This window comes from Dasypus novemcinctus, chromosome 7 (genome assembly GCF_030445035.2).
Source record: "Dasypus novemcinctus isolate mDasNov1 chromosome 7, mDasNov1.1.hap2, whole genome shotgun sequence".
Classification (NCBI taxonomy): domain Eukaryota; kingdom Metazoa; phylum Chordata; class Mammalia; order Cingulata; family Dasypodidae; genus Dasypus; species Dasypus novemcinctus.
The window spans coordinates 89,336,415-89,359,194 of record NC_080679.1 but is presented as its reverse complement, the minus strand read 5'-3'; the positions used below and the strand labels follow the sequence as shown (position 1 = coordinate 89,359,194).

Sequence of the window (22,780 nt, the reverse complement as noted above, 5' to 3'; positions counted from 1 at the left end):
CCAGAGTGTACGTGATGTCAATATGGCTTATTACTGGTTATGATAACCTTGATTGGTTAAGGAGGTATCCACTGGGTTTCTCCATTGTAAAGTTACTGTTTTCTCTTTGTAATTAATATCTTGGGGAAGATACTTTAAGACTACACAAATATCCAGTTTCTCCTCAAAGCTTTACCACTATTTTTAGCATCCATTGGTGGATCTTGCCTGGAACAGTTATTACTGTTGTATTTTCCTAATGGTGATTTTCTGTTTCCCTCATTCCTTCTAAATTTTTAAATTGGAATTCTGTCTCCTTCAATTACCTACTGTCATTCTTCTCTACCTATCCTGACTAATATAGAAAAGTTTGTTCACATAAATATGTAGATGGGAATGAAAGGAGGTTTGTTGCAGTGATCATGCTATTATCTGAATTTTCTTCTAGTTATTTGCCATAAATCCCAGTGATCCTGCATCAAAAATTATTTTTCATCTATCAACTTCCTTACATCCTTCTTCAGTTTTGCTTAAAGCAAAGATTTGGAAAACTTTGATTTGCAAAGGATTTGTTACCCAGCCATTACAGTGATTTACTTTCTCAATTTCTTAGAAGTATATGTAAAAGGATTTACCAAGACTTTTCAAATGATTATTAATTAATTATGTCCATTACTATTTCACTTGTAGGAACCATGATTTATCTGACAATCAAAGTAAGGTTGGGAAAAAATAAATATTTTAAATTTTGTTACACATTTTTAAATACCATTTTCTATCATAATGCTTTTACCTTACTACATGCTTTAAATATGCTTGAATCAGAATGATACAGTTATGAATTTAGTTAATTCAATTAATAAAAAATGCTCACCATCAAACTTAATTGGTAGTCTTTTCCACTGTCAAACCAATAAACCAAACTAGCCTTAATGTTCAAAATTATTTTTAAAAATTTTAAGAAGCATTTTAATATTCAACCTCACAACTCATTTAGAAATCCAAGACAAAATACAAAGCCTTGTCATTAACTTATCACCTGGATAAAGTAAGGCATCAGGTTCTTATCAATATCTATACTCCCTTTGCTTTGCTTTCCAGAAAATGGATCCTTTTACAATAATCAGAAGTTAGAAAAGAGACAATGTCCACAAACCACACCAGCTGGGGACTTTGACAGCAGATGCCCCCAGAATTCCCAGGAAAGGGGCCAGTCAACTACCCGCAGTGGACACCAAGAAACACAAATCCAAGACTGTTGTGAGTCCAGTTATCACCTTCAGGGTTTTTTAGGGAAACAGAACCAACATGATATAGTTATATAATTATAAGATTTATTATAGGAATTGGCTCATGTGACCATGGGGGTGAGCAACTCCAAATTTCATGGGACAGGCCATAAGCTGGGAACTCCAGTGAAGGTCTTTGATAAATTTCTCAGGAGAAGTTCACTGGCTGAAGTAGAGATGGAAAATCTCTCTTCTGATTGCTGAAATCATCACTTTCCTTTTAAGGCCTTCAACTGATAGGATGAGACGTCTCTTGTTGAAGGCAAGCTCCTCTGTTAATTGTATATGTAGTCAGCCACAGATGCAATCAGCTTACTGATGGTTTAAATCTATGAAATATCCTCACAGTAACAATCGGGCCAGTGTCTGCTTAATCAAAGAACTGGACACTGTAACCTAGCCAAGTCGACACATGAACTTAACCACACACCCTTGAATACTGCAAGGTCACAGCAAGCTCTCACACACCCTACTGCCATTTTGGAGGGAAAGGAAACTCCAAAAGATGGAATATTTATCTAAAAAGACTATCTCATGTATCCTTCAGAGGCAGTGAAACTTTCAATAGAAGAGACATTTAAATGGAAAGGAAATTATTGGAATTAGAAAAGCCTGAGATAACTTTAATTGGAAAGTCCAATGTTTTCTACTACCCAGGGTTCATAAAGATGGTCAAATTAACTATAGAAAATAATTGGCTTCTGGGAGGGGATGGTGCACATTAGTGATGTGTAAGGGAGTTTGTGATCCTGCTAATTCTTTCTTTTCATGCTGTAGCTATGAAGTCTAGTTCAGATTAAAAATATATGTGGGAAAAATGTTTTAAGGGCACGTATATGTAAAAACAAAATATTTCAGTATATTTTATTTTGGAAATTTCAGTAATGGGAAGAAGTGCATGACCTATCCATGGGGAAAGAGTCCCTGGAGATGTGGCTCAATACTGAATATCAAGGTATGGGTCACTAACAAGCAATACAGTTTCTTTCTGCAAAACCACTTCCCTGATCGCATTCTTTGTCAGACTTTATGTGTGACTATTCTACTTCAGTGTACCTTGACTGGAAAGTTAATTGAGTAGCAGTTTTTCCCAAGCCCTCTGAAAAGAATGGATCTTTCATTTCACTTGACAGATTGTTAAATCAGGATTGTATACCATCTGGTTAGTTCAATTATTCTTTTGAGTCATAAATATGCAACTTTTAAAAAATGAAGTCCCAAGACTTAAAAAAAACTATGGGAAGTAGATTGTCCCAGTGTGTAAACTACAGAGCAGTAGCGACGAGCTGCTTTTGGAAGCTGTATTAACTGTCGTAAGAATGGACTCCATTCTTAGGACATGCTCTTCAAATTTTATTTCTAACGATGGTTTTCCACTTAGAAATTCACTCATACTTACTCCTGGAGCTCCCCCTTGTGACAAGTGGCTTCCAGTTTGAAGCAGTTGGTTGTTATAACAATGATAATTCAGTCTCAGGGAGGCCTGTTTCTATCGTAGGACCTTGCTAATTTTCATAAGCACCTGATATTTTCTACTGAAGCATTTCTTTACTTGTTTACTGTCAGCTTTCCCTCACTAGAATATAAGCATCATGAAAACAGGGATTTGACTACCTTGCTCACCCAGTACCCCATTTCTAGAATAGCACCTGGTCCAATAAAATTTATGAAATGAATGAACTTTTGAATACTGATTATGGTATCAATTTTATTTATAAGAAATTAACGAAGGAAGGTTGGTGATTTTTATTTATGGACAGTAACAGTGCATGCTTTACTAACTACACTAACTGGCCCAACACAAAAGGGGATGGTTCCCAGAAATCATAGTTCACTACTTAGTATATTTGAAATAAAGTCATTTAGATGGCAGAAGTATCTAGAATACTACAGAAGAGTAATTTACTTAGGTCTTCTCCACATTATCATCCACTCTAGTTCTAATGAGAATGTATTTTGGATTGTCAATATGCCTCCTTTAAATTCAAGTCATATTTGGTTACCACTTGTAACATCTTAAGAGATACTCCCAACAACCTAATATATATATATATATATATTTTTTATATATACATATATATATATATATATATATGATTTTTTAAGGAGGTACCAGGGATTGACCTCATACATGGGAAGCAGATGCTTAACCACTGAGCTACAACTGCTCCCCTATAACATATTTTAAAATGTCAAACAATTATCACTTAGTAATTGAAATAATCAGCAATGATTTAGGTTTGTTGAGTAGATTGAGAGCATTTTAAATTTTATCAATAATATCATCAATGCTTTTATATATATATAAAAGGTACTTTTTAATCCATCAGGAAGGAAGTTTTGCCCTGACCTAACTTAAATTCTAATTTATGTTGTAATTTGCATAAACTATCTTAGGTTTCTTTAAAAAAAAATCATCCTCATTTTAAATCTCAAATTAGCAAGTGAAAAGGCACTATGAAGGTTTTAGGCCACATTTTAATTAGCTCAAAAGGTTGCTTATGAAAGTGTTCTGCTAACCAATATCTTTACTATTTAAAGAAAGGTAATATTTCTTTTCCTTTAGCTTGAGAAGTCAAACCTATTAAAAATGAATGTCATGCTAAAGATTAATTTAGAGCCTAGAAGCTGTGAGTTTTAAACATAGAAATTAGTATTTTCCAAACCCTGATGGTAAAAATGAACGAAAAGATTGAATTAAAAACAAATAAGAAACCTCTCAGATGTCTTTTCTTTTCCTCTCAAATATAAGTGTATGTTTTAAAATTTTCTTATTCTTTTTTTTCTCTCTATCTCTCTTTCTTAATGGGCTGGGTATGAATAAATCTCTAAAGAGGTATCAGATTAAAGAATTCCCAAATAAATTTTAGCAGAAATATATTAACACAAAAACCATTATTCAGATTGGTTTGAGAGTTTTGCATTAAGGAGATTCTTTTAATAGTTCTTGCCTTTATGAATAATAATCATTGTGTAATTTCCCCCTTTTAAGAAAAGATCACAGTTTGGGGAAGTGAATAAAATCAAAACCCGCCTGATTTGGTTACAATTGCAAAATCAATAATCACATTAAGAATAACTACAATAGTGGTACAACTTGCATGATAGTGGCATCTGGTCTGTACAAAGGAAATAATGAAGGAGACTTCCCTTAAGGAATTCTTTACTCATCCTCATCCTCAAGCTGTAGCATTCTCTGACTTCATTATTATTGGTCATTCTTCTCAAGACCAGAAATGAGAATATTTTCTTCTAAATTTTCTGTACTAAAGTTGGTTGTAGGATAGTAAGGATTTCCAAATCCTGCAAGTCTTCTAAAGAAATCACTATTCTGCTTGTATATGTAGAAGGACAATATGGAAAATGCCAGAATTACTATCAGTGTCACTGTTACTGCAACAGGGACAATGCTGTGACTTTGTCCTGAAACAAGATGAGAAAAAAGGAAAACTTCATGACAATGAAATAAGACACTGTCACAAGATTACTTTTTTAAAAAATTATTTCTAAGAAAAATCAAAATATTCTCTACTGTTCTAAACTTACCTTCTCCTGGATGCTCCTTTACAGTGTGAATATCTAAAATGAAAAAAAAAAAATACTTAGGCAAAGTTTTTCCTCTTAATTTAGCAAAATTATTTACAGCAAGAGTTAGTAAGCAATGACCCAACAGACCAAATTTGGCTGCCTGTTGTTATAAATAATATTTTATTGGAACTCAGCCACACTCACTTACGTATTGCCTATGGCTGCCCTTGAGCTACAATAGCAGAGGTAGTAGTTGTGACAGAGACTAGATGACCCCCGAAAACTAAACTATTTACTCTCTGGTCCTTGACAAGAAAAGTTTGCTGATCCTTGATTTATACTAATCATCATAATCTGTGCTTCTCACGAATTACTGTTTTTTTGTTGTTTTTTTTTTAAACTGGAGAGTTTCCCTCCATTCTCAGCACTGAGCTGAGAATATAAATATGAGTAAAGGATGGTCCTTTCTCCCAAGGAACTCGTAGTTTTGTTGGGATGGGATATGGAGTTTGCCCAGCGATGACAACCTCCTTGTCTCCAAGCGAGGATTTTTATATCAGCATTTTCTCACTCTTATGAGCTCAAGAAAAAATCTTGGAAAATGAATAAGATTTCCTCCATATAAAAAGGGGAAGATTTCTGTTTTAGGACTTTCTGCTGAAAAAAAAGTATATCTTTCAGTTAGAATCTATCTCAAAATTTGAATTTGCTGTTTTTGATCTAGGTAATGACCCAAAGAATGATGTAGAGAATGATCCAGAGGAAGGTCAGTGAATGGATTTTGACTGGAGGAAGTTCCTTGGTGCATTACTTAAGCTCATTCATTCTTTCAGAGGCTTAAAAGAAACAGCAACATGGTTACCAAGAGCAAACCCACATATAAAAAAAAAGTAGTTTGTTTTTATTATTTAAAAATAATGTGTAATTTTGCATAAACTGATTCAAAATGCTTTTTCCAGTCTTTAAGAAGGACTGTTCAGAGTATTCTCAGGATAAAGGCAGTAAGCAGATGTAGAAGGAGAGCTTAGAGTTTGAAAAATTGAAGTCTATGTTTGATGGGGCCTCACTTTGGACAAGTAATTTCCTTATCTGTAAAAGGAGAATATTTTATCTGTTCTACTACCTTGGAGAAATACTGTGAAGTACGTAGGCGTATGAGGTGTCTTAAGTACTGTAGGAAGCTTTAAAGCACTGTACAAACATGAGCTATTTCTGATTTGATCTTGATGCTTAAACACTAGTGCATCATTTGGGCAGGCTATTTATTAGGCTTAGTCATGTTTTCCAACGGAGTTGGCACTCTATTGAGCTTCAAACATTGGTGCCACAGCTATCCATTTTTTCTTCTTCATTCCCAGTATCTAATCAGTCACCAAGGCTTGCTGATTCTCTCTTCAGAATGTCTCTCTCATTTCTCTGCTCCTTTTCTACTCTCAATTCCAGGGCTCAGACTGCAGCTGCCTTCCTTTACAACTGGCTGAGTACAACTCCACTCTACGCTGTCTGCAAATAGCCCACAGCATCCCCGTTTCCCCCACCATGAAATTCAGCTCTTTAGCCTGGCATTGAATGTTCTCTGTGACGAGATCCTAAACTACTGTCCAAATTTATTCCCATCACCCCCTAACAGGAATCTTCTGCTCTAGTATAATAAGCTCATTCTCAATAGTTGCCTATGGTCATACTGAGCCTTATATCCAAAACACCCTTCTTCTTTTTCTCCAGCTCCTCAAATTGCCTTTATCCTTTGAGATTCCAAAGTCTCACCTCCTTTCTAAAGCCTCTTCCAGAAACACAGGTCACACCAATCTCCCTTTCTTTATAATACTGCTATCCAGAAAGTGTTGTTATTATAACATTAATTAATGTCGTCATTAATGTCTATCTTAGAAACTTCCATCATTGTTTGCAATGACTAGTTTTGTTTCAATTTCTAAAATTATTATTATTATCACAGCTAGCTATTTAGTGTAAGATAAAGTTAAAAAAAAAAAAAAGGCATCCATGACATATTATGGTTTACCACAGAGAATCACCTCTACTTGTCCACAAAAATATCCAGTTTTAGATTATATTTCCTGGGAACAAAAATGAATCTTAAAATTTCAAACAGCAGTAACCAGAATGAAAGTTGGCTCACATTTCTAGCTATATAGGCTTGAGGTTAACAGCCTTTTGCCCAATAAGTTAACAGGTAGGGTGACTCAAGAAATCTATATAGTCTTCGAGTTACTTTCTGATGTTTTTTTTCTTCCTATGAGAGAATGGAGGGAGCTGAAGTGTTCTCTGGATTGCTGGATATAAAGCAAGATGATAATGTCAGAATCTACCTGAATACTCCCTGAATACTTGGATTTAAAAACCTTGAAATGCTAAAGAGGTGGGTCAGCCTGAGTCAGGGTAGAATGAAAATGAAGAATTTACCCACCTGCCTCCATTTTACAGATAAATCCTTTTTTTTCTTGACAGGGGGTTAACTGCCACACTCCTTCAGGGATCTTCAGGGCAACACACAGATGGGGTTGGAAGAGGTCTATCTTTGCCCCCCAAATGCCCCAGTTTGACTGGTCTGTGGGAGTCCCATCAAACCACTTTATGGTTTCATCTGTGGAACAATTGCTGACTGATTATGAATTTTATGCATGGTTATCAAATATACTAAGACTGAAATCAACCACAAAAACCGGCACCTATATTGAGTGAAACATTATTCCCCTTATCTGATGCATTTAGCTAAGTAAATATACACAGGCAGTCAATGTCAAAAGGCAGATCCCGGGAAGTGGACTTGGCCCAATGGATAGGGCGTCCGCCTACCACATGGGAGGTCCACGCCCCACGCGCAAGGAATGCCCTGCCACACAATGGTGTCCCCTGCATAGGGGAGCCCCACACGCAAGGAGTGCACCCCAAAAGGAGAGCCGCCCAGCGCAAAAGAAAGCGTAGCCTGCCCCCAAGAATGGCACCGCACACATGGAGAACTGACACAACAAGCTGACGCAACAGAAAGAAACACAGATTCTCGGTACTGTTAAGTATAGAAGCAGTCACAGAAGAACATGCAGCGAATGGATACAGAAAGCAGACAACTGGGGGGGTGTAGGGGAGAGAAATAAATAAATATATTTTTTAAAAAGGCAGATATCAATAAGAATGTCTTGTCAGTCATTTATGGTTTTAGATATACTGTTCTAATTTATTTCATTTCGACAATCCTGCTTCCTAATGTAAGTATTTAAATTAAAATGTATCATATTATCATAATTAATACAAAGAAATCATTTAATAAACTAATCAATAAAAAGAAAAGTCCTTATAAATCCTAGTATCTGTATATAATTACAAAGTAGCACATTTTCTAAAAGAATTTCACAGTGACTTTCTTTACATTGCAAGCTAGTGGTGGCTTTACAGAGGGGTGAGGTGAGAAAGGTCCATCCCATATGTAAGCCATCAGGGTATGCACTGTCTGAAAAGAAATTTCAGTCTGCTTTTTATTATCACTGTGTGTTGCCAATTCTAAACAATATTAGTGATAAAATCCTCCTCTTCACCAGCCTGGACCTTAGTATACCATTGTAACAAGATCTCCACACCAACTAAAATAAGTTTTTTTACAAGTACTTTTCAATAATCATAAATTGTATAAAAAAGAGACACCATGCTCTGTTTTATTTCCAAACTCTGGGGTTTATGAATAACAAATAATTACTCTAACAGAACAGTTTATCACTGAAACATTTCTAAAACACTATTGTGTTTTTATAACACGTAGGAATCCAGGGTATTTTCAAGTAAATGTAATTTTGCTATGCTGTGACTAAGTCTGTGAAAACAAAGTCCAAGCCAAGGCTAGCAGCATCACCATATGAAAATAAATAAAAGATAAACTTGCTGTGTTGTTTCTTTTCATTTTTTGCTCATTGAAAGCATTCTGAGATTATTTCAAAGAACCAGAGGGTAGAGAAAAGAGATAGCCATGTTGTCTTTGGAAGAAGGGGCTCTAACATTCACACAATTATTTCACGGCAAATGCTCTACCAAAGGAGAGTTTTCTGGCTCATAGATGTCATTACCATCAGCCTTAACAACCATGTGTTTATTTATGCCCCCTCCTTCTCTCCACCCAAATACTTACCTTTGCTATCGAACTGAGCATTCAACCAAACCATGTGAACAGAAGAACCAAAAGTAAAAAGCTCTTCTAGAAGAAATGTGTTTTCAGTCTCATCCTTGATTGTTAAAAGATCAGATCCTATAAAATAGACAAACAGCAAATGAACAAGTGATTGTGTTTACACATAAACACAATTTTTAAAATGTCTTCTTATATAATAATCTGCAAAGCCCAGGCTTTGAAAACTGAGTTTGTCATTGTAAATAAGCAGTTTTGATTTAAAATTTTAAAGTAAAACCATACTTATTAATAAGAGATATACACTTGCACTGAAGACATTAAAAGCACACAATATTAATTTTAGGGAACATTAAAATACATAATTCAAATGTATTTAAAAATAACATTTCCTTGGGAGAGTGCAGTATTCTGAGGCATCAACCTAGGTTTTCAAATGCCACACTGAATATTATGTTTCACATATTAACTACCCCCAAACAAGCAAATTCAATAGTATTTATTTTTTCCATTGTTGTCTTTGCTCCTAAAGTCACGAAATAATCAGACAAACGAAAACCACATTGTTTACTGAAATGTCAAGAAGGAGCACATTGAAAGCATTTTACCATCACAAAATAATTACCTTCCTTTTTGCAAAATTCATGAGCAGCCTCAAAACTCATACTGTCTAGGACTGTAGAAAAACTGTAGCAATTACTTTTAAATTTTATCCAGGGAATAGATGTTTCTGAGCACAACTCTGGATGTTCCAATGGTTTTGTTTCTATGAACAAAAATCAGTGATGATTTCAGGGTGGTGACTTGGGTTCATTTATTGCGCTAAACATTGCATTATATTCTATGGAAGACACGGTGAAAATATGTAATGAGATTTTCATGGCAATTCTCTGAAAGATTGGTTTAGTGTAAATGATTATAAAACTAGGTCTGGTTTATAGCATTCTGGCAGAAATAATCTTTCCCTAAACATAGCAGGGTACATTAGTGCATAGTTTCATAGGCTTAATTTGGGCACTGCCTGCATTAAGGGTGGCTGTCTTTCATGTTTCCAATTAGAAGCCTAAAGGTTGGAACAACTGGAGTGATATGATTCATAAAAATACTGGCAGCTGAATGATGCTCACGAAAGGGATTTCCAAATGCATAAAATGTATTCCATGGGCTGAGCATCACAGATGTAAAAAATCCTTACCTGCTAATAAACCTGTGCGAGAAAAGAATGCATTCAATAAAGAAATGTAACATAACATAATGCAACATAACATAAATAAGGGACCTCCTGGTGTGTGGGGGTCTTGACTTCAGAGAGCAAGGTCAAGTCAGACAAAGCCCAGCACATCCTGGCTCTGCCACCCGAGGGTTGTGGCCGTGGGCATGCAATGTAACCTCCTACACTTAGGTTTCTTCCTTTATAAAAGGGAGTGAACACTAACGGCTTTCTTACAAGTTGTTGTATAGTTAACATGAAGTAGTGCCTGACACTTATGAAGCACTCAATAAGTGCACTGTCACTGAAAAGGGAAGGACAACGTTTATAGTGTTTTAGAAGCAGAATTAGCCTTTCCAATATATATATGGTTATCATTTACACATCTACCCTTAATTGTTTTGTTTTAAAGTTATATAATGCATATGCAACTTGATTTATAATGTCCAGAATGTGGTATAGGCATGCGGGTTTGGTTCCATATTGCTGCAGTATAGCGAATACTGCAATAAAGCGAGTGACATGTATTTTGGTTTCCATCATTGCCTGTTTATGTGCCACCCACTCTTCAAGAAGCTTTTTTGCATTTCCCCAAATGGATATGATGGACTCTTTTTCTCCCCAACCCCCACAGTATTTTCTACCTCGCTCATATCATTTGGTAGCCCTGCCTGGTCTAACAGGTGTCTCAACATCACTGACCCATCCAGAGGCTTCTTGAAGGCAGAGACTGTTTCCTACTCATCCTCATGTCCCCTGCTTAGCACAATGCCCTGCACATTATTTCTAAGTTGAACGGAATTGAACCCACCAGTGGGGATGTGACAAATGGCTCCTTGCAGAAAGGACTCGCAGGCAGTGCTGCTCCAGTGTCCACTGGTGTCGGCAAAAACGCAGTCACCCAGGAAGGACGATTCTTCATCTTTCCAAAAAGTGAAAGAGGATTTGGCACCATCTGACCAGTCAAAATTAAGGCCATTCTGTGGAGGGGAATTGAGCCATCAGTTCCTTGCCAAGGCTGCTGGTGGTATGACCCAGAGCTGTGGGAGCCTCCCCAGCTCACCGCAGATGAACATTTCACACCGCTCCTAAGGGAATCTAGGACAGCTGTGGATGCAGCCTGACAAAAAGGAGTTCCTGCCACGAGCCCCTTCTTTTTTAGTGTTTGGGGATCCTTGACCCCTGCTTTCCTAGTAAGCAAACAGTGCATTTGAATCACTACTTATTCTTTATAGCAAAATGAAGTTCAGACTGATTAAAGTTTAAACATCATATTGAACATGTAAAAGTGTTAAAGAAAACTTGGTGAAATTTTTCATACTCTCGATGTGGGGAAAATGTTTCCAAGTCTGACATAAAATCCATAGGTCAACAAGCAAAACTGGCTACAAAAAGTTACAAACTACATGAATATAATAAACAAAGTAAAAGTCAAACTAGGAAAAATAGCACCTAGAGACTAATTTAATTGAAGAACTCTCACAGAGCAATAGGAAAAAGACAAAAACAAAAAATCACAGAAAATGTACAAAGAACTCAAGTAACCAGTTCACAGAAAAAAAAGTACTCAACTATATTAATAAAGAATATATGTTAAAAACATGAACTACCATTCTTTCACCTACTCTACTGGCAAGGATTTAAACTTTAATAATATTCAGGGTTAGTGAGGATATGGGGAAACCAGATGTTACCATACATGTTGGCATGTAATTTGGAGCAAGCTTTTAGAGGGCAATTTGGTACCACTCGTTAAAATTTAAAGTGCTTTTAGCAATTTCACTTCTGGGAATTTATCCTACTTGTACAGGGATATTTGTTGTGCACTATTTGTAAAACACTAGGAAGAATCCAAAATGATCATTCACAGGGGAATTATTTAATAAATTATGGAACATCTTTATATGTTGCTCTCACAAAGCATGTGATAGATGTTTATGTGATGATATGGAAAGCTCTAAAAACCAAAAAAGAAATCTTACTCTCCAAGTAGAGGGAAAAAATCCCACGTGTTAAATTTCAAGGGTACTGAATTAATTAGTAACCAAATTTCTAGGCAGGAAGCAGGATTCATATTTCTCAGGGATGCCTTCTATGCAACAAGTTACCCAAATGCAGGTGCTTCAATTTAAAATGTATTTCACTGCACCCATGAAACAATATCCTGTGAAACTAAGAAATCCTCAGAAGAATTTGAAAGGCATTGATTTCCAGAAGTTAGTCAAGGTGTACATCTCTTTTTTTTTTTTTTTTTTGTAGCCATAGGCTGCTCATGAGGCTGATCAGTAGTAGTTATAGTATAAGCCAATTATTTAAATGCCACATTTATTTTATTTTCCTAGAAATTTTTTTCTGAGCTACATTCAGTAGTAGGTAAAAGTGAAACTTAATTATGCAAGAATATTTCAAGGTATTTAGGGCACCTACATCTGTGGTGAAGAGTCCAATCCAGTGAGCATACCCTAGCCGGTTGAGAATAACAGTGAGGAAGGACTGGTGATACTGGTCTTTAATGCTGACCAGTTCTGCTCCATGCATCAAGCAGGTTTTCAATGCCATATACCAAGTCATATTTCCATTAAATATTTTGTAAGTTCTGTTTCCATATTCTAAGGTTTTGGGGATTGGATACATAGCAGATGTATTTACATCATGTCCAGAAGTATCTAGAACAAGAACAACAGAAGTCATTTGTAGCAACTGGAGGAGAGAGGGAGGAAGCAAGGCTTAGCAGGGAGCCCAGTTACTATGATGCATGCTATTACTAACTATGAGTGAGTTTTTCTTCCCAGAACTGTTTCAAAATGAGGACACTACCTGAAAGTGTGGGTGATGCTAAGAATGAAAACACTTAGCAAATTTAATGCATGAATTTCTTCAAAACATACACATATTCAAACACTTCTAGAAGATTTCCCATTTTTGAAGATCCCTGTCAAACTGACCAGATTTTGATGGAATGGATGGTGAACTCCTGAGTCAGATTTCACTCTACTAGCTGTACCTAGCCTAACACACCAGCTTTAAGCAGAACTTAATACTTACCAATAGAATATTGACACCTATTATGTAGTCACAAAGTACACGGCAAAGACAATTTTACAAGTGCATTTTCTCAGGTCAACACTTGATTTAACTTTTGAGACCATATGATAATCACTATCACGTTTCATATTTACATGTATAAATTCTAAGAAGAAATTTTTTGAAGATTAGGTAAAGAAATGCTCAGAGATACAGAGAATTCTTATAAACAGTGACTTTGTATTCAAAGGCAAGATTTCCACAGAGGTGATCATTGGTGTGTTCATGAGTAGCTGTGTTTTACATACAGAGGTCTCCTCTTTAAGATGGACATTTGCCTTTTGTCCTGTATTATATCATGTACTAGGATACACTAAGTTGATCCTTGTTCTCCTCTCCTTCTCTTGTCCCACAATAAAGATGGCAAAATGGGAATTTGACTTTTACCTGAAAATGTCACCCCAATATAGCAGTAGTAGATGTTGTAGAACAAAAGTGAAATTAACCTATTTACTGACTAAACTGTGATGGATCACACTTCTATTATCAGTTTACTCTTTGCTAGAAGTCTGTCTGCCAGCCTTCATACTCAGTCTAAGTATTATATAGAATACTAATAAAATACCAAAGTATTAATAGCTATTTCAAAATAATAATTGGTAAAATTAAAGTTACTGAAATTCTTTGTATATGTAACCCAAATATTAATTTCACTGTTTTCTCCCACTTCACATGTATAAATTTCTCCCATGTTATTAAGTCCATCAAGTTTAAAAATCTAAGTGATTTTTCAATTGAAAGAAAGATAAAAAATAATCTAGGGACTAAATATCACAGTGAACCCAGAGGTGGATAAGAGTCGTGGTTGAGGGTACAAATACAAGAGTGTCCTTCTGTGAGAAGGAGCAGATGTACGTCACTATTGCAGGGTGGTGGGAATGTGGAGAAGCACAGGAAAATATAACTGGTGTGACCTATAGACTGTGGCTAACAGCAATACCATAATACCCTTGCATCAATGCCAAAGATGTACTGTGTTGATAATGGAGGTGTATGGAAAAAGTGTGCCAAATGCATGCTATGGACCATGGTTGGTGGTAATAGTCTGATGATGTTATCTCATAATCTGTAACAAATGTTCCATCTTGGTGTGTTGATGAAGGGGTGTTGTATGGGAATTCTACATATGTGTATGACTGTTTTGTAAGTTCAAAATCTCTGTAATAAAAATATACTTTAAAAAAATAGAGTGGTTGAGGGAAAAGTACACCAAATGTAAGATAGGGACTATAGCTACTAGTAATATTTTGATGATGCTCTTGAATAGTTTGTGACAAATATTTCACAACAAGCAAGGTGTTGGTGGAGTGGTGATGTATGAGACCCCTGAATGATGTTATGCTTGTTTATTTTGTAAGTTCACCATCTTTACTATATACTTACTGTTTATGCATGTTCATGTGTGAATGTTATACTTCAATTAAAAAATATATTTTAAAAATGTACAGGGAAGCAGACTTGGCCCAATGGATAGGGCATCCGCCTACCACATGGGAGGTCCACGGTTCAAACCCAGGGCCTCCTTGACCTGTGTGGAGCTGGCCCATGCGCAGTGCTGAAGGAGTGCCATGCCACGCAGGGGTGTCCCCCATGTAGGGGAGCCCCACGCGCAAGAAGTGCGCCCCGTAAGGAGAGCTGCCCAGCATGAAAGAAAGTGCAGCCTGCCCAAGAATGGTGCCACACACATAGAGAGATGACACAACAAGATGATGCAACAAAAAGAAAGATTCCCGGTGCTGCTGATAAGGATAGAAGCGGTCACAGAAGAACATGCAGTGAATGGACACAGAGAACAGACAACTGGGAGGGGGGGGGAGGGGAGAGAAAAAAATTTATAAAAAATGTACAAGAGATTTTGAACAACATGATTTTGCCACCCATTGCCCTGCAAAAGAAAGAGCTATTGGACGTTGAGTCCAAATTTAGGGACTTAGTTTTGCCCTTATCTCTTTTTTATTCAGATTTCTTCATGCTTCCAGGGATATAAGAGACTTTAAGCTTTGAGCCTAATGGAAACACCTGGCAAATAGAGAAAAGGAGCAGAATTTGGCCTTTCATTTGATTTGTGCAGTTGAGTAATATGCTTTTTTTTTTTTTGGCTAATAACAGTAAAAACAACTCTCATTTGTTGAACATGAGCCAGGAACTATGCTAAGGATAGTATATTCATAGAGTCTGTGAGATAGTTATTGCCCCATTTTACAGTTGAGGAAATCAAGGTTCAAAGAAAATAAATAACCTGTTTGACCCCAGTGCCTACGCTCTCAAGCACCACTCCTCTAGACTGTCTCCAAAAGACATACACATTGTAAGTGCCCCAAATATCATTGAGGAGCTGGTCAGAGAGTAAATTTCAAGAAGAGATCAACGTCAAGGTAGTAGAATAGAATCATGGTACTTAGCCAAGAGATCTTGAATGTGTTACTTACTTTTTTCTAAACCTCAAGTATCAGATCTGTAAAATGGGGAGACTTTTACTGGCTTCATAGAATTGTCATGAGGACTTTATAGCATAACGATAATTAAGCCAAGGCACAATGCCAGGTACATCCTCAATGTATAACTATGGTATTATTATGATATTATTTCTTTTCCTATGAGGCTCTGCTCTTCACATAACATTCTTGCTATAACTCATTTATTGTCTTCTTTCAGTTCCTGATCCCTATAATGTTGAAGACATAACTAACTGTGAACTAGGAAACCAAGCTACCCTAGAACTGCTTTTCTGAGTATGGGTTGATACTCAGAATCATAAAGAGTTCACATGCATGTAACACTAAGAATTTCCAAATAAGCAGATATATTCTAGGCTGCTCAGAGTTCTACAGCTCCAGACACAAACTGTGGCCTTCTAGGATGGCATGGTAGAGGGAAACTTAGTGCCCAATAAAAACACAACAGATATTAGCTGTTGTTGTTGTTAATATTGTTTTAATTTTTACTACTTAGGTCACTTACAGTCCATTCAACTGGCTCATTGATCCCATTGGCTAGTTATAGTAACTTGACTTTGGTATCACACCAGAAACCCTTGGGGTTTTGACTATCAGATTTAGAAAGAGGATTGCATGTCATTTTGAGCCACAGGGACCATTATTAGGGTTCCAAAAGAGGAGCAAGTATGAGTTGATTTACTTCCCTGAATGTTCCCCAACATTTTCCTAATGTCTTTTTATATTGCCTGAACAGACATACAATCCCAGAACAAAGCAATAAAGTCACATTTTAAAATATGACTCAAACGGATGCATATACTTGGTTACTACAAGTGGCTCTGCAATCCTTAGAAATCCCTCAAGAACATAATCCTGGGTTAGTGGAGGACTAAATGAGTAAATGTATTTAAAGTTCAAAGAATTAAGTGCCTATCACTGTTAGCTATGACATTATTAACTGTATAACTATGTAACACAAATATGGAAGAGAAGAATGGACCATGGAAACAAAAGGAACAAAAACTATTTCTTACCCTGCATTTTTTCACAAACAAATCCATAACCTTCTTTTCCACAGTCTTCAAAATACCATTTTCCAGTGAAATGAAAATTAGGATTACTTGACAACAAGGCACAGAGAGGAATGTGTTTTTGAATTTCCGTGGTGTTATGACTTGGAATCTTTAAAAGAATATACGTATATATATATATATACATATGTTACCCCAAAAATGAACCTGTTGAAATTTTTATTCAAGATGCAATTTCTTGATTAAAACACAATTGCTACTTATTTATTTGCATTCAGTAAACCTGCATTCATACAGCATTACATTACCTAAAAAAGAATTAGTGTGATGAGTAAAGTGATTACATTTATGGAATATATGAAATTACATTATTAAAAGTTAATATATTAATAATGGCCTTATTTATGCCTAAAAAAGACAGAAAGTAAAAAATAAGTTTTAATAGACAAGTCTTGAATAGAATCTCTTGCTAAAATGATTTCTAAAAAAATAAAACTTAAAACTTACATTTACTATATCAAATGGAGACCAGTTCGAATATACTACAGGCTTTCCATTTAGCCATTTTTCATAATCATCATTTTGTAACCCTATCCACACATTAGTGGTCTGGCCAAAAAGATTCATAGTAATGAAAGCTGAAAAATAGGAAACATTACCAAATTTAATGCCATATAAACCATTTGGGTAATCCTCGAACTGTGTTTATAACTGTGATTATATTTAAATGACAGGAAAATTATAAACAAACTGCAGGAATTTATTTCATCCTCATCAAAGTATTACAGTCTCTTTCACTTTTATTTCAGTTTAAGTTGATAGAAATTAGTTGGCTAAGCCTGGGATTTCATCATATCATTAACAAAACAAATTTCCAGTGTTCATTCAAAGACTTTCTAGTCAAAAGATGATTTATATACTATATTTAAACTAGAGTATACAATTGGCTAAATATATTAAAAAGTGTATAAGTAAATCTCAAGGGATCTAAAAACAATATCATGCAATTATGATAGACTACGCCTCAAATTATTTTAGCCATTTAGAAATACAGACCATAAATACGTCCTTTTCTTTCCACTATTACCAGTGAGACAAAAGGCTCCAAAAATCAATTTACTAGCAATGCAGTATACTAACTCTTACAGATATCATTATATAAAACTTTACAGATCAAACTGAAAATTTATGTGTCATCAACAATAGAATACTTTAAGTGTTGATTTGGAAATGTTCATTTTGGGGGGGAAATTTTTTAAAATACTTGAAGAAAAATGATTATTTTGGCCTGGTTGAATCCTGAATACTCTACCTTGCTCCACTTCACTTTCAATGGTGACCAGTGTCCCACCTTCTTCAACACAGAAATCTTGAGCAGATGTCCAGTTCCTCCAATGGCTTGGATCTTTGGGTATTTTCACCAAAAAGCACTATCAAAACATATCAAAACAAAGTGTTCATATCCATTTTTCTAAATGAATTTAAAACTTCCCAAAGATACTATCAGGATCAGCTCTGAAAATTCTTTGTCATTTTCTTGGGCAGAAATAATCCATTTTTTCCTTCACCTGTCTAGAAGTTTTAAAGTAAAATGAAGAGAAACATCTTTCAGGATGTTAATGACTTGTGTGCATTTGCATCTGGCAGGAATAGAGAAAAAGATGTGTGCTGTCTGTGAGATTTCAGAACAATGTCTTCTGCCCAATGAAAAATACTATTCCCCCTAAAGGGAGCCAGCCTGATTGCAAAGTTTACAGTGGAAGATTTAACCTAAAAAAAGAAAACAAAACAAAATAAAAAACCAACAAAACAAAATCCAGCATGATATCATGGTTCAGTTTCAGTTACAAACACACTTCCTCACTCTAAATGGGAGAGGAATACTGGAGAATCAAACCACATCATGTTCTTAAATTTGCTAAATACTCAGAATCAGACATTTGGTCAGTACGTCAATTTGAGAGAAAAAGAGAAGAAAAAATGAGTTCAGTAGGAAGAAAAGCAGGCAAGGGCAGGACCAAGGATACAAGGGAGAAGGAGGAACCAAAATGCTGTGGGATTTAGCAATAAGAGGTTGATTGTTACTCATGAGAGATTCATGGCTGTGGCATGTCACGGGTTTCTTTGTTACAGGATGAGAAATGGAATGGTACTTGCTTGGCAAGATAGACTGAGTTGAAGGAAGCTCCCCTCCCGCCCCCCACCACTCCATAATGCTCAGTTAAATTCAGACATATTGATAGGACCAGATGGAGTCAGAGGAGAGGAAGACATAGAAGAGAAACAGGCAATATTTGATCAGGCAAAGTTCCAGAGGCATCAGGAGGGACTTTATGCAAAGGATATTCCATGTGGAATTTGCCTGGGACTCTGCACTCACGCTCAATTTTCTCATCAATGAACATAGGCAACCCTGATCATTGTTAGGTCAGATCCCAAGATCGTGCCACTGAGAAAAATGCCAGCTACAGGATAATTCTAGCCTAGCGTAGGAAACCTATATTTCAGAGAGCATCCTTCTTTGGAATGACTCTGTATAATTTCTAGATTTATCAGTCCCTCATCCCTTCCCCATCATTGTAGACTCCTTAAATGGCAGAGAGATTAAACCTTACTCCTCTTTGAACATCACACCAGAGAGTGTTCCCAATAAATATTTATGGAATAAAAGAAAATGCCAAAAGGCCCTGAAATAATATTAAAATGACATTTTCAGGCCTCATTGATTTAGTCCACTTGGTCTCAATCAGGGAGGATTTTGCCCCTTGGGATGTTGGGCAATGTCTGGAGACATTACTGGCTTTCACAACCGGGAGGTGGGGGTGCTCTTGGCATCAAGCCAGGGATGCTACTTAGCATCTTAAAAGACAAAGGAATCCCCCCACAACAAGGAATGATCTGGTCCCAAATGCCAGTAGTGCTGAGGTGGTTCTTTTTAAAACTGAGTCCCATATATGTCACACTTTAGTTAAAAACCCTCCAAAGATTACCCATTGTTCTTAGAATAAAAACCAGAAACCCTGATCTGGCCTGAAGTTACCAACTAAGAGAGGAAATACATTCTTCTGATTCCCTTTACCTTGAATGCTTCACAAAGAAACTCAATTGAGTTTAATGGAGTTTAATTTTATAACAACTACCCTTTCATCCATTTCTTTTCATTTTGCCTCTTTCTTCTAATTACAAATTCCAAAGAGTGGCACATAATAATTATTAGGAAGTCTTATCATTTAATGCAACTTCACTTTGTTCAGATAGTCACACAAATGAACTATTCATAAATACCAATGAACCTCGTTGGTTGTTAGCTCAATAAACCTCTCCAGAAAAAACACACGCACCTCCTCCACTTCACATCTCATACAATGTGTGCCTCAGTCAAAATTTGCCAGCTTGACTATGGGAGTGTGGCCTCCAATTAACCACTACTTCTTTGTTTCTAAAACTATAACATATTTACTAACATCCTTGGAAATGGTAACATTAATGATTAAAGCAAAGCAGCAAGATGAAGTACAGCATCCTTAATTTTAAACTGTTTATTTACTTACTAATTTGCAAGATGTGATGAAGTTTAATGCATCTCTGATTAATACTGTGAATTAAGAAGGTTCTTCTGTATTCCAAATAAGTTTCGAATATATAAATTTCTTTTTTTTCTCACAGTCATTTTCAGCTCAGCATTTGAAAATGGAATTCGTGATCTCCTCCTCAAACTCGGTCCTTCCCCAGTGTCCCTACTGACACTGAAAGGCACGGTCTGCCATGCATTTGTAGAAGTTTGAAACCTGGGAGTCATCCTTGCCTTCCCACTCCATCACCCCTGTAACCCTGTAACTGAACATCCTGTTTCTTCAGTGCTCCCCACCCTCTCTGCCCACTATCTCTTTCACTATCATCTTAGCTCAGGCTACTCATCTCTTGCTTGGACTATTGCAAGAGCTTCCTAACTGCTTCTGCCTTTCTCACCCTTGCCTCCTCCATTCTATCCTTGGCACTGCAGCCTGAGTGATTCTTTTCAAAACTCAGTTCTGATTATGCCACTCTTGAGTGTAAAACCCCTGAGGAGTTTCCCTTTACTCTCAGCATAAAATCAGAAACTCTCACATGACAAGGCCTTTCCTACTTTAGTCTCACCTACCACCATTCTAGATCTCTCGGCTGCCTTTGGTTCCTTAAATACATCCCATTTACTCTCATCACAGGATCTTAGTACCTGCTGTTCTTACCTTTAATGCTCTACATCTTTCTGACCATCTCAGCCAGTTCCTCCTTTTACACACTTTTATAGAACAGTGTAACTCTCCTTCATCGCATATGTCACAATTTAAAATTATTTCCCTGATTGATGTATTAATGCGTGTTACCCTTTTAGCTGTATGGTCCAAAAAAGAAGGAGTTGTACCTGTTTTTTCTCATTATTGAATTTCCAATATCTAACATGGTTAAATGAATAAATGGACAAAGTGCTAAGAATCTGAATAAATTCCAAAGAAAGAGAGTATTTTTTAAGGAAAAACTATGTTATTTATGAAATCAAATACTGGCTAATCTCAAATTAGATGGTGCAAAGTGGTCATTAGCACTCAACTTAGGTCCTTGAATAAAAAGTAAAGAGAAACACAAAAGTTAATCTAACACACACAAAAAGAATAATTAAAAGTTGTTCCTGCCACATCTCTGCTGTGACAAGTATCTTACAAGACTCATTTCTTGGGGTAATCTCTTCCTGATCAGGTTATCGTTAACATTGTCAGACATGGAGAAAATGATTTATGAGTTACCGAAAAAGAAGCCTGACTTCAAAATTTGGTGGTGGGGGGGGGGAACACCAATAAAATTAGTCCTAAGAAGTCAACAAACAAGAAGCAAAGTTTAATAGGATATACCATGGAAAGTCATTAAGAAATGTGAATTAATATCTATCCTGGCCACCTCCCAATTTTCCTTCTGTAGCTTTATTTAAGAGGAAAAGCCATCCCCATTGGATTCTCCACTCCTCTTTTCCAGCTTTTCTAATGATTGATAAACATACTTATTCAAAGGTACGGGGATGACAGATAAGGCAATCTCAGAAATATTTCCCTTTAAAAATAAAATCTTAAAACAAAGGAGTGAAACTCTTGTGGTGGGGTTTTAACCATTAATGGGCAGGGAAAGGAGACAGGGGTGGGGAGAGCCACATGGGACACCGGAACTGCACCCTTGATATTTTTTTGAAGGTTGCCAGTTAATTCTAAATATGTGGCCAAGGCTGAGAAATACTTATCTAGCTGTTAGTTATCAATAAGGTTTTTTTCCTCCAAATTCTTAGCTACATGAAAATGTTTTAAGCATGCTCCACACCTCGCTTCAGAAAGCCCCTCTCCTTTCACGTATGTGTTTGTGCTTTCCTCATGCCCCATTCTGCTTCTTTCAGGGGAGGCATTTGCTTGGCCTCCTGCCCTGGGCTTGCTCCCCTGGGTCCCCATCTCTGCCACCCTGCCCATGTGTGCTCACACAGGAGGAACCATGGATGTGTATATAAGTTTGGGGAGGGACAATAGTCAAGGATCGAACCCAAAACAGTGACTAACAATGATTCCTCTAATGTCAGGGATCTCACATGCCATTAATCCCCTCAAAATGTCCCCTTCTGTGACTGGGAGGAAGCCTGAGCTAGTGACTAGAAGAGCTGGCTGCCTTCACGTTCTGGGGTTGCTCACGTCCCTTTGCGCCTGCCCCCTACAGCCCTCTTTAGGGTGTGCTTGCCCTGACAGTTGAGAAAAATGAATTCCTCAATGTTTTGATCAATGATTTAATAATCCTCAGTGGCTTATTGAATGGTAGTAGCTACAAGTTACTCATACTGAAATGTATCCATAATTTACAACTGGTAGAAAGATTTCGTAGTTTGAGAAAATAGGAAGCAGATAGAAAGGATCAACTATTAAAATAGTGTCAATCCTATTTTAACATTTCTTAGAACTATATTAGGCTGGAAAATGCCTCACAGTGCCACCAGGCTGATTCGAGCATGAGGCTAAGTTAGAATGGCAACATGCAGTGGCAGCCGAAGGGGAGGACAAGACCATCAGCCTCAGCGG

The 22,780-nt window shown here is 36.6% G+C and overlaps 1 protein-coding gene across 1 annotated transcript in view; it reads right to left on the bottom strand.

Annotated features, from left to right (window-relative positions):
* Nucleotides 1-4,176: 4,176 nt before the first annotated feature.
* The window catches only part of PLA2R1 (phospholipase A2 receptor 1), a 126,614-nt gene continuing 108,010 nt past the window's right edge, over nucleotides 4,177-22,780 (bottom strand). The window contains exons 21-30 of the mRNA XM_004463890.4: nucleotides 18,007-18,124; nucleotides 17,202-17,332; nucleotides 16,698-16,845; nucleotides 12,569-12,807; nucleotides 10,953-11,121; nucleotides 9,557-9,697; nucleotides 8,935-9,051; nucleotides 7,225-7,401; nucleotides 4,815-4,847; nucleotides 4,177-4,691 (exon numbers count right to left, since the gene is read on the bottom strand). Coding sequence (XP_004463947.3) covers nucleotides 4,477-4,691; nucleotides 4,815-4,847; nucleotides 7,225-7,401; nucleotides 8,935-9,051; nucleotides 9,557-9,697; nucleotides 10,953-11,121; nucleotides 12,569-12,807; nucleotides 16,698-16,845; nucleotides 17,202-17,332; nucleotides 18,007-18,124 — 1,488 coding nt within the window. The 3' untranslated portion in view covers nucleotides 4,177-4,476. The remainder of the gene's footprint in view (nucleotides 4,692-4,814; nucleotides 4,848-7,224; nucleotides 7,402-8,934; nucleotides 9,052-9,556; nucleotides 9,698-10,952; nucleotides 11,122-12,568; nucleotides 12,808-16,697; nucleotides 16,846-17,201; nucleotides 17,333-18,006; nucleotides 18,125-22,780) is intronic.